This window comes from Symphalangus syndactylus, chromosome 21, assembly GCF_028878055.3.
Source record: "Symphalangus syndactylus isolate Jambi chromosome 21, NHGRI_mSymSyn1-v2.1_pri, whole genome shotgun sequence".
Classification (NCBI taxonomy): domain Eukaryota; kingdom Metazoa; phylum Chordata; class Mammalia; order Primates; family Hylobatidae; genus Symphalangus; species Symphalangus syndactylus.
Window position 1 is genome coordinate 572,787 of NC_072443.2, and position 10,985 is coordinate 583,771.

Genomic DNA, 10,985 nt, shown 5'->3' on the forward strand with positions numbered 1-10,985 from the left:
ACATTCCGGGGACAGTTGGGGGGTGGGGGGAGGGGGGAGGGACAGCATTAGGAGATATAGCTGATGCTAAATGACGAGTTAATGGGTGCAGGAAATCAACCTGGCACATGGATACATATGTAACAAACCTGCACATTGTGCACATGTACCCTAAAAGCTAAATTATAATAAATAAATAAATAATAAATAAATAAATAAGAAATTTGTGTAATACCCAAAGGCAGATTCTACGTACTATTTTAAGTAGTCCTATTTTAAGAGGAAAAACTGAGTGTATGAGGAAATACAACTATGTCGTATGGGGGTATATTTTGCTTCAGGAGGAAAGAGAACATGTTATTCTCCTTTCAGTATTGGAGCAGATCAATGGGGTCTCTTGGATTCTTTTGGCTCATGCTCTGTGATTCAGGGGGCACATGGCAGACGTAAACAGACTGAAAAGGCACCAGGGATATCTGTGAGCTGTGCCGGGAAGCTTCACAGTGATTCGGTAATAAATCTCGGGTCTTTACTCTATAATGAAAAATTACTCATTTGCATCCTAAACGTACAGCAGAGCATGTGCAGGTAGGGTGTGGAATAACTTTGTCACTCGTGATGAACCCACTTGGTCCGATATTTTAGTACATTCTCCCATGTCTCTGTACTCGTGTTTGATTTCCGGAGTGGATCATCGTTAGAATGAATAAAATCAGGAACACGGTAAAGCAAGGTTTTGAACTAAATTTCAGTGTCTCTGGAATCACTGGCGATATCACCGTGTGTGGCAACCCTGAAGTATCAATAGGCTGTCTCCACGCCTTTGAAACTACATACAGGTTCATGAGAAATGTCGTCGAAGGAAAGGTGGTTTTGGAATTGGCTGCTCTCTAGACTTCTACGATGCATCTACACTACGTTACGTCCTAAAACAGGAAAGGGTCACTTGCTGGCGTAAAGCACAGTAGGCATTAATAAGAGAAGGGTCAACTGAGAGAAAAAAATGCTTCGTGATGTGATTTTTATTTCTGCAGTTTGGAGAAGCGTTTAACTGTTTTTGTGATGACTCACAGAAATAGATATGAGCATGAGGAACACACAGGACCACAACTGGGAAACATCTCTGGAGGCTTCCCTTACTGAAACCCAGACATAGGCATACAAGCTAAGACACGGCAACAGCAGGCTTCAGCACGAAACCGCAGAAATCTCTCGGAAAGGGCTTCCCTCTCCGAATGCAGCTTCCTGTCCACAGGATGCTCAAGGCCCAGGCACCTATCTTCTTCCAACTAGAAAGACATACAAAAATGCCTCAACGTGACGTCGGAGGCCCAAGCCTTTAGCCAAGGCCACTATGCAACAATCTGCTGTCTTCATCCAGGTAAGGTCAGCTTGACATTTGAAGACGCTAAGATCGTGGGTAAATCCAGGGTAGACTGAGATGCAGAAGCTCCAGCCAACGCAGTCCTGTCACTGGAAGACGAATGCAGTAACTATGCCTGCACCAACAGAGCCCTCCCTCTGGCCGTGGGCCTAGAACATGATTTTTTGGTAGCTGCTGTTGGGGAAGAGGCCCTTGGGCTTTAACCTGCGGACAGCCTCCCTTAAATGCTTGGGCTGCAGTGGGGGCGTTTCTCCCCACATCTCACACACGTCCAGGGCCTCCTCCAGCACCTCTCCGACGAAGACCTTGGCTATTCCAGCCATGGCAATGGCCACGTTCTCAGGCACCGATCTGCCAGTGATAGACTGCATCAGACCTGCAATGCGTGCTTTTGGGAAAGCTGACCGGCGAAACACTTCGTAGCGGGCCAGCTGCTCCTCAGACATGGCAGACAGCAGGGTTGCCATCCTCTGAGCCTCCTCCGCATCCACGGCGGGCTTCCTGTCCTTCTTTCCTTTGGTGTCTCTTTTCCGTCTTTTGGCTGCAGGAGGAGCTGAGGCTGAGGCTTCATTGTCACCTTCTGTGAGGTCCATGACATCCTGACGGCTGAGCTCACCTTCCTGACCTCTGGGTTCTTCCAAGTGCCCATCTAGGTCCGCAGGGTGCCCATCCTTGTTGCTGCCCGTCAGACCTTGGGGCATGGCGAACATCTCAGCAGACACACCTGTTTGCCTGCCTGTCTCCACGGGTGAGATTCAGGTCTGCTCCGTGACAGCAGCTGTAGCAGCAGAAGTTCCAGCTGGGGTGGTTTGATTATGGATCCCAAATGAGATTTTGAGAACCTTTCAAAGATTTTGGCTGCTATGTTTCCGGCGAGCCGTAGTTTACCCACAACTGGGCACAGCTCCCTGCCACCCCTTCCCCCACGCAAACACACACACTGGGTTTTCCCACTTCCACAACGTGGAGAAACTTGTGGATGGAGAGTAGATTAGTTTTAGATCAACGCAGAATAAATTCTCACAAATTTTGGGTATTGCAAACAAACCCCAGCTCACAGGTCAGAAGTTCTCCAAGGAAAAGTGACTGCCTCGTGCTCAGAGTCACACGAGGGACCTCCAGGATGGGTCTGTCTGTGTGGCCGTTGCCTTCACCTGAGGAGGGTCTGGCTTCGACCTGATTCGAGTTCGTGGCAGGATTCAATGCCTCAGGGTTGTGAAACCCAGGCCCACTTGTTTGTTCTGCCAGCTGCCGGGAGGACGCTCTGAGCTCCAACAGGTGTTGCCCAGGTCTGGGCTGTGGCAGCTCCCTGGGTCTGCACAGCCAGTGCTGAGGAATCACCCACAGGGGAATGGAATCTCAGGGAGGTTCAGTCCCTTATAGACAACTCAGATGATTGAAGTTGACCCAGCCCATAACAGCCATCGTTTCTGGGTATTCCTAATCTAATCAGGGGTTTGGGCGGGCTCCTCAATTCAAGGTTCCGCCCACACCCAAGGGAGGGTCAGAGGCAGGGCTCGGCTCTCGGGGTGGGGGGACGGAAACTGCAGCGGGCATTTCAGAATTCTCTCTTCCTCACTGAATCGCAAATTTCACATTTCACAACAGTGAAGAAAACATTGACAGTAAAAATGAGACATCTTATGAAGTTGCACGTTAGAAAACTTAAACGTCAGAGAAAACAATCTCTGACTCACAGGGAAACAAGTGGTTTATGTGATACTCCAAAAATAGACTGGGCTGTGTGACGGGAATACGAAAATATTATTTCAATTTTATCGTATTGTATTGTATTGCATTGTATTGTATTGAATTGTATTGTATCGCGTTTTATTTATTTATTTTGGAGACAGAGTCTGGCTCTGTCCCCCAGGCTGGATTGCAGCGCCCTGCTGTAAGCTGTCTGCAGCCTCTGCCTCCTGGGTCCAAGCAACTCCCCTGACTCCGCCTCCAGAGTAGCTGGGACTAAGTGTGCACGCCAGCGCGCCGGGAGAAATTTGCATTTCTTAAAGCAGAGAGCAGGTTTCACCATCTTGGCCAGGGAAAGCCACCGCCTGGCCGGCGCCACGAAGACGCCCGGCCAATGCGGCCGCCGGCAGAAGGGCGCCGCCTACGGGAGGGATCAAGAAGCCTCACCGCTACAGGCCTGGCACTGCGCAAACTCAGAAAGTAGCCGAAGTCCACGCAGCTGCTCCTCCTCAAGCTGCCCTTCCAGCGCCTGATGCGCAACATCGCGCAGGTCATCATCCGGGACGTGCGCTTCCAGAGCGCGGCCATTGGCGCCCCACAGGAGCCCAGTGAGGCTTCCCTGGTGCACCTCTTTGAAGACACCTAGCCGTGTGCCATCCATAAATGCCCTGCCCTCTTCTCCCCTATAGATGTGTACTAGCGCTCTGCTTTGTACCCTCTTCCAGAGGAAACACAATCCATCAATGGACCGTTTAAGCCTTTCTAGCTTGGGTACAACTTTTCGTGCAGTTGTACTTGTAAGCTTTGTACTTTATGCTTCTAGAGACTAGACCCTAGACAGTATCTGCTTGGAATAGTGGAGCCAGCTGGCTGAAACTTTATTGAGGCATATGCTAATTACTTGTGAGGGCAAAGGCAGGCAGTGAGGATGTTCAGGTTATCACAAAACAGTAAATATGGGAAAATAGTCAAGTACAGTCACTTTATTTGTTAGATATCTGGTCACCACTTTAAAAGCACCAGTCGGAGCCCACATTTCTCGAGGAAGTCTCCAGATGTACAGTATGAGATAGACTTCAAGAATAGCAGTGAAGCTCCAGGTAACACCTCATTGTCGTTAACGTGTAATACAGTCAGCCGTGAAAGCTGTCGAAGCTTTCTCCTGGAGAGGTACCACTTTCTACAGTTTTCTTCCTTGAGAGCCGTGGCTATGTGATATTATGTACTGAGAAGATTTCGTATGCGATTTTTAAAAAGTCAGGAAACAACAGATGCTGGCAAGGCTGTCAAGATATTGAAAGACTTTTACAATGTCTGTGAGAGTGCAGATCAGTTCAACCATTGTGGAAGACAGTGTGGCGAGTCCTCAAGGATCTAGAACCAGAAATACCACTGGACCCGGCTCTCTCGTTACCGGGTATATACCCAAAGGATCGTCATTGATCCTACCGTAAGGACACGTGCACAGCTACGTTCATTGCGGCACAGTTTACAAGAGCAACGACCTGGAACCATGCCAGATGCCCATCGGTGATAGACTGGATAAAGAATATGTGCGGTATATACACCAGGGAATACTATGTAGCCATAAAAAAAGAATGAGTTCGTGTTCTTTGCGGTGACATGGATGACACGGGAGACCATCATTCTCAGCAAACCAACACAGGAACGGAAAACCACACACCACATGTTCTCACTCATAAGCGGGAGTTGATGAGTGAGAACACATGGACAGAGACAGTGGAACATCACACCCCGTGGCCTGTCGCGGGGTGGGAGGCAAGGGAAAGGAGAGCACTAGGGCAAACACCCAACGACGCAGGTGGGGCTTAAAGCCCAGATGGTGGGTTGATTGGTGCAGCAAACCGCTATGGCACGTGTATTCCTCGGTAACACACCTGCACGTTCTGCACAAGTATCCCACAGCTTAAGGGGAAAAAAAAAAACAAAAAAAAATGCGAAGGGACACTGAACTCACTCAGCTAATCCAATTTTCCTCTCTGAGAGAACAAGGCTGTGTTCCTGCTCCTGAGCTGACCTCTGAGACCTTGAAGGGAACTTGTTTCTGTCTTCAGCAGTTCAGCCTTACTCAGACCCCACTCAACGTATTGAGTTCTACGAGGGGCATGACAAATGTTCTAAGCTTGTGTGTGGAGCTGAGAGCCATCTACAGACTGGGAGGTAATGAGTCTCTTGGGGCTTCCTTCTTTTGGGAGCTCAAGCACTCTGATTCCTCAGGGAGCCCTCCCGTCTCCATCAGTTCTGCCGAGAACCTGTACCCTCCTTGTGTCTCTAAGACGCACCGGTCTAACTTGTTGTACGCCTTTACGAGAAAGTTGGCAGAATAAAAGGAAAGCTAAAGCAGGCCAGATTATGGAGGTATGAAACAGAATTTCCCCATTCTTGGTAAGGTTTAGAAATTTGTGTAATCTGGCCATCAGAGAAATGCAAATCAAAACCACAGTGAGATACCATCTCACGCCAGTTAGAACGGCCATGATTAAAAAAGCAGGAAACAACAGGTGCTGGAGAGGATGTGGAGAAATAAGAACACTTTTACACTGTTGGTGGGACTGTAAACTAGTTCAAACATTGTGGAAGTCAGTGTGGCGATTCCTCAGGGATCTAGAACCAGAAATACCATTTGACCCAGCCATCCCAGCACTGGGTGTATACCCAAACTTCTATAAATCATGCTGCTATAAAGACACATGCCCACGTATGATTATTGCGGCACTATTCACAATAGCAAAGAGTTGGAACCAACCCAAATGTCCAACAACGATAGACTGGATTAAGAAAATGTGGCACAGATACACCATGGAATACTATGCAGCCATAAAAACTGATGAGTTCGTGTCCTTTGTAGGGACACGGATGAAACTGGAAAACATCATTCTCAGTAAACTATCGCAAGGACAAAAAACCAAACACCGCACGTTCTCACTCATAGGTGGGAATTGAAGAATGAGAACCCATGGACACAGGAAGGGGAACATCACATTCCGGGGACAGTTGGGGGGTGGGGGGAGGGGGGAGGGACAGCATTAGGAGATATAGCTGATGCTAAATGACGAGTTAATGGGTGCAGGAAATCAACCTGGCACATGGATACATATGTAACAAACCTGCACATTGTGCACATGTACCCTAAAAGCTAAATTATAATAAATAAATAAATAATAAATAAATAAATAAGAAATTTGTGTAATACCCAAAGGCAGATTCTACGTACTATTTTAAGTAGTCCTATTTTAAGAGGAAAAACTGAGTGTATGAGGAAATACAACTATGTCGTATGGGGGTATATTTTGCTTCAGGAGGAAAGAGAACATGTTATTCTCCTTTCAGTATTGGAGCCGATCAATGGGGTCTCTTGGATTCTTTTGGCTCATGCTCTGTGATTCAGGGGGCACATGGCAGACGTAAACAGACTGAAAAGGCACCAGGGATATCTGTGAGCTGTGCCGGGAAGCTTCACAGTGATTCGGTAATAAATCTCGGGTCTTTACTCTATAATGAAAAATTACTCATTTGCATCCTAAACGTACAGCAGAGCATGTGCAGGTAGGGTGTGGAATAACTTTGTCACTCGTGATGAACCCACTTGGTCCGATATTTTAGTACATTCTCCCATGTCTCTGTACTCGTGTTTGATTTCCGGAGTGGATCATCGTTAGAATGAATAAAATCAGGAACACGGTAAAGCAAGGTTTTGAACTAAATTTCAGTGTCTCTGGAATCACTGGCGATATCACCGTGTGTGGCAACCCTGAAGTATCAATAGGCTGTCTCCACGCCTTTGAAACTACATACAGGTTCATGAGAAATGTCGTCGAAGGAAAGGTGGTTTTGGAATTGGCTGCTCTCTAGACTTCTACGATGCATCTACACTACGTTACGTCCTAAAACAGGAAAGGGTCACTTGCTGGCGTAAAGCACAGTAGGCATTAATAAGAGAAGGGTCAACTGAGAGAAAAAAATGCTTCGTGATGTGATTTTTATTTCTGCAGTTTGGAGAAGCGTTTAACTGTTTTTGTGATGACTCACAGAAATAGATATGAGCATGAGGAACACACAGGACCACAACTGGGAAACATCTCTGGAGGCTTCCCTTACTGAAACCCAGACATAGGCATACAAGCTAAGACACGGCAACAGCAGGCTTCAGCACGAAACCGCAGAAATCTCTCGGAAAGGGCTTCCCTCTCCGAATGCAGCTTCCTGTCCACAGGATGCTCAAGGCCCAGGCACCTATCTTCTTCCAACTAGAAAGACATACAAAAATGCCTCAACGTGACGTCGGAGGCCCAAGCCTTTAGCCAAGGCCACTATGCAACAATCTGCTGTCTTCATCCAGGTAAGGTCAGCTTGACATTTGAAGACGCTAAGATCGTGGGTAAATCCAGGGTAGACTGAGATGCAGAAGCTCCAGCCAACGCAGTCCTGTCACTGGAAGACGAATGCAGTAACTATGCCTGCACCAACAGAGCCCTCCCTCTGGCCGTGGGCCTAGAACATGATTTTTTGGTAGCTGCTGTTGGGGAAGAGGCCCTTGGGCTTTAACCTGCGGACAGCCTCCCTTAAATGCTTGGGCTGCAGTGGGGGCGTTTCTCCCCACATCTCACACACGTCCAGGGCCTCCTCCAGCACCTCTCCGACGAAGACCTTGGCTATTCCAGCCATGGCAATGGCCACGTTCTCAGGCACCGATCTGCCAGTGATAGACTGCATCAGACCTGCAATGCGTGCTTTTGGGAAAGCTGACCGGCGAAACACTTCGTAGCGGGCCAGCTGCTCCTCAGACATGGCAGACAGCAGGGTTGCCATCCTCTGAGCCTCCTCCGCATCCACGGCGGGCTTCCTGTCCTTCTTTCCTTTGGTGTCTCTTTTCCGTCTTTTGGCTGCAGGAGGAGCTGAGGCTGAGGCTTCATTGTCACCTTCTGTGAGGTCCATGACATCCTGACGGCTGAGCTCACCTTCCTGACCTCTGGGTTCTTCCAAGTGCCCATCTAGGTCCGCAGGGTGCCCATCCTTGTTGCTGCCCGTCAGACCTTGGGGCATGGCGAACATCTCAGCAGACACACCTGTTTGCCTGCCTGTCTCCACGGGTGAGATTCAGGTCTGCTCCGTGACAGCAGCTGTAGCAGCAGAAGTTCCAGCTGGGGTGGTTTGATTATGGATCCCAAATGAGATTTTGAGAACCTTTCAAAGATTTTGGCTGCTATGTTTCCGGCGAGCCGTAGTTTACCCACAACTGGGCACAGCTCCCTGCCACCCCTTCCCCCACGCAAACACACACACTGGGTTTTCCCACTTCCACAACGTGGAGAAACTTGTGGATGGAGAGTAGATTAGTTTTAGATCAACGCAGAATAAATTCTCACAAATTTTGGGTATTGCAAACAAACCCCAGCTCACAGGTCAGAAGTTCTCCAAGGAAAAGTGACTGCCTCGTGCTCAGAGTCACACGAGGGACCTCCAGGATGGGTCTGTCTGTGTGGCCGTTGCCTTCACCTGAGGAGGGTCTGGCTTCGACCTGATTCGAGTTCGTGGCAGGATTCAATGCCTCAGGGTTGTGAAACCCAGGCCCACTTGTTTGTTCTGCCAGCTGCCGGGAGGACGCTCTGAGCTCCAACAGGTGTTGCCCAGGTCTGGGCTGTGGCAGCTCCCTGGGTCTGCACAGCCAGTGCTGAGGAATCACCCACAGGGGAATGGAATCTCAGGGAGGTTCAGTCCCTTATAGACAACTCAGATGATTGAAGTTGACCCAGCCCATAACAGCCATCGTTTCTGGGTATTCCTAATCTAATCAGGGGTTTGGGCGGGCTCCTCAATTCAAGGTTCCGCCCACACCCAAGGGAGGGTCAGAGGCAGGGCTCGGCTCTCGGGGTGGGGGGACGGAAACTGCAGCGGGCATTTCAGAATTCTCTCTTCCTCACTGAATCGCAAATTTCACATTTCACAACAGTGAAGAAAACATTGACAGTAAAAATGAGACATCTTATGAAGTTGCACGTTAGAAAACTTAAACGTCAGAGAAAACAATCTCTGACTCACAGGGAAACAAGTGGTTTATGTGATACTCCAAAAATAGACTGGGCTGTGTGACGGGAATACGAAAATATTATTTCAATTTTATCGTATTGTATTGTATTGCATTGTATTGTATTGAATTGTATTGTATCGCGTTTTATTTATTTATTTTGGAGACAGAGTCTGGCTCTGTCCCCCAGGCTGGATTGCAGTGCCCTGCTGTAAGCTGTCTGCAGCCTCTGCCTCCTGGGTCCAAGCAACTCCCCTGACTCCGCCTCCAGAGTAGCTGGGACTAAGTGTGCACGCCAGCGCGCCGGGAGAAATTTGCATTTCTTAAAGCAGAGAGCAGGTTTCACCATCTTGGCCAGGGAAAGCCACCGCCTGGCCGGCGCCACGAAGACGCCCGGCCAATGCAGCCGCCGGCAGAAGGGCGCCGCCTACGGGAGGGATCAAGAAGCCTCACCGCTACAGGCCTGGCACTGCGCAAACTCAGAAAGTAGCCGAAGTCCACGCAGCTGCTCCTCCTCAAGCTGCCCTTCCAGCGCCTGATGCGCAACATCGCGCAGGTCATCATCCGGGACGTGCGCTTCCAGAGCGCGGCCATTGGCGCCCCACAGGAGCCCAGTGAGGCTTCCCTGGTGCACCTCTTTGAAGACACCTAGCCGTGTGCCATCCATAAATGCCCTGCCCTCTTCTCCCCTATAGATGTGTACTAGCGCTCTGCCTTGTACCCTCTTCCAGAGGAAACACAATCCATCAATGGACCGTTTAAGCCTTTCTAGCTTGGGTACAACTTTTCGTGCAGTTGTACTTGTAAGCTTTGTACTTTATGCTTCTAGAGACTAGACCCTAGACAGTATCTGCTTGGAATAGTGGAGCCAGCTGGCTGAAACTTTATTGAGGCATATGCTAATTACTTGTGAGGGCAAAGGCAGGCAGTGAGGATGTTCAGGTTATCACAAAACAGTAAATATGGGAAAATAGTCAAGTACAGTCACTTTATTTGTTAGATATCTGGTCACCACTTTAAAAGCACCAGTCGGAGCCCACATTTCTCGAGGAAGTCTCCAGATGTACAGTATGAGATAGACTTCAAGAATAGCAGTGAAGCTCCAGGTAACACCTCATTGTCGTTAACGTGTAATACAGTCAGCCGTGAAAGCTGTCGAAGCTTTCTCCTGGAGAGGTACCACTTTCTACAGTTTTCTTCCTTGAGAGCCGTGGCTATGTGATATTATGTACTGAGAAGATTTCGTATGCGATTTTTAAAAAGTCAGGAAACAACAGATGCTGGCAAGGCTGTCAAGATATTGAAAGACTTTTACAATGTCTGTGAGAGTGCAGATCAGTTCAACCATTGTGGAAGACAGTGTGGCGAGTCCTCAAGGATCTAGAACCAGAAATACCACTGGACCCGGCTCTCTCGTTACCGGGTATATACCCAAAGGATCGTCATTGATCCTACCGTAAGGACACGTGCACAGCTACGTTCATTGCGGCACAGTTTACAAGAGCAACGACCTGGAACCATGCCAGATGCCCATCGGTGATAGACTGGATAAAGAATATGTGCGGTATATACACCAGGGAATACTATGTAGCCATAAAAAAAGAATGAGTTCGTGTTCTTTGCGGTGACATGGATGACACGGGAGACCATCATTCTCAGCAAACCAACACAGGAACGGAAAACCACACACCACATGTTCTCACTCATAAGCGGGAGTTGATGAGTGAGAACACATGGACAGAGACAGTGGAACATCACACCCCGTGGCCTGTCGCGGGGTGGGAGGCAAGGGAAAGGAGAGCACTAGGGCAAACACCCAACGACGCAGGTGGGGCTTAAAGCCCAGATGGTGGGTTGATTGGTGCAGCAAACCGCTATGGCACGTGT

General features: G+C 48.8%; 2 protein-coding genes across 2 annotated transcripts; both read right to left on the reverse strand.

Moving 5' to 3' along the window:
* Positions 1-1,512: 1,512 nt before the first annotated feature.
* On the reverse strand, positions 1,513-3,640 carry LOC134735523 (TATA-box binding protein associated factor 11 like protein 2-like). Its single transcript, XM_063630822.1, has 2 exons — positions 3,500-3,640; positions 1,513-2,103 (listed from the first exon to the last, which is right to left on the reverse strand). Exons 1-2 carry the CDS (start codon positions 3,638-3,640, stop codon positions 1,513-1,515), a joined length of 732 nt encoding a protein of 243 aa, XP_063486892.1.
* A 3,924-nt stretch (positions 3,641-7,564) lies between these two features.
* Positions 7,565-9,692, reverse strand: LOC129476737 (TATA-box binding protein associated factor 11 like protein 2-like). Its single transcript, XM_063630823.1, has 2 exons — positions 9,552-9,692; positions 7,565-8,155 (listed from the first exon to the last, which is right to left on the reverse strand). Exons 1-2 carry the CDS (start codon positions 9,690-9,692, stop codon positions 7,565-7,567), a joined length of 732 nt encoding a protein of 243 aa, XP_063486893.1.
* Between the last annotated feature and the right edge of the window lie 1,293 nt (positions 9,693-10,985).

Bases quoted from the DNA above. Each gene is read 5' to 3' on its own strand.
- LOC129476737 (XM_063630823.1), bottom strand. From the start codon at position 9,692: ATGGCCGCGCTCTGGAAGCGCACGTCCCGGATGATGACCTGCGCGATG. The intron at 8,156-9,551 runs GTGAGGCTTCTT...TCACCCGTGGAG, and splicing joins GCAGTGCCAGGCCTGTAGCG to ACAGGCAGGCAAACAGGTGT.
- LOC134735523 (XM_063630822.1), bottom strand. From the start codon at position 3,640: ATGGCCGCGCTCTGGAAGCGCACGTCCCGGATGATGACCTGCGCGATG. The intron at 2,104-3,499 runs GTGAGGCTTCTT...TCACCCGTGGAG, and splicing joins GCAGTGCCAGGCCTGTAGCG to ACAGGCAGGCAAACAGGTGT.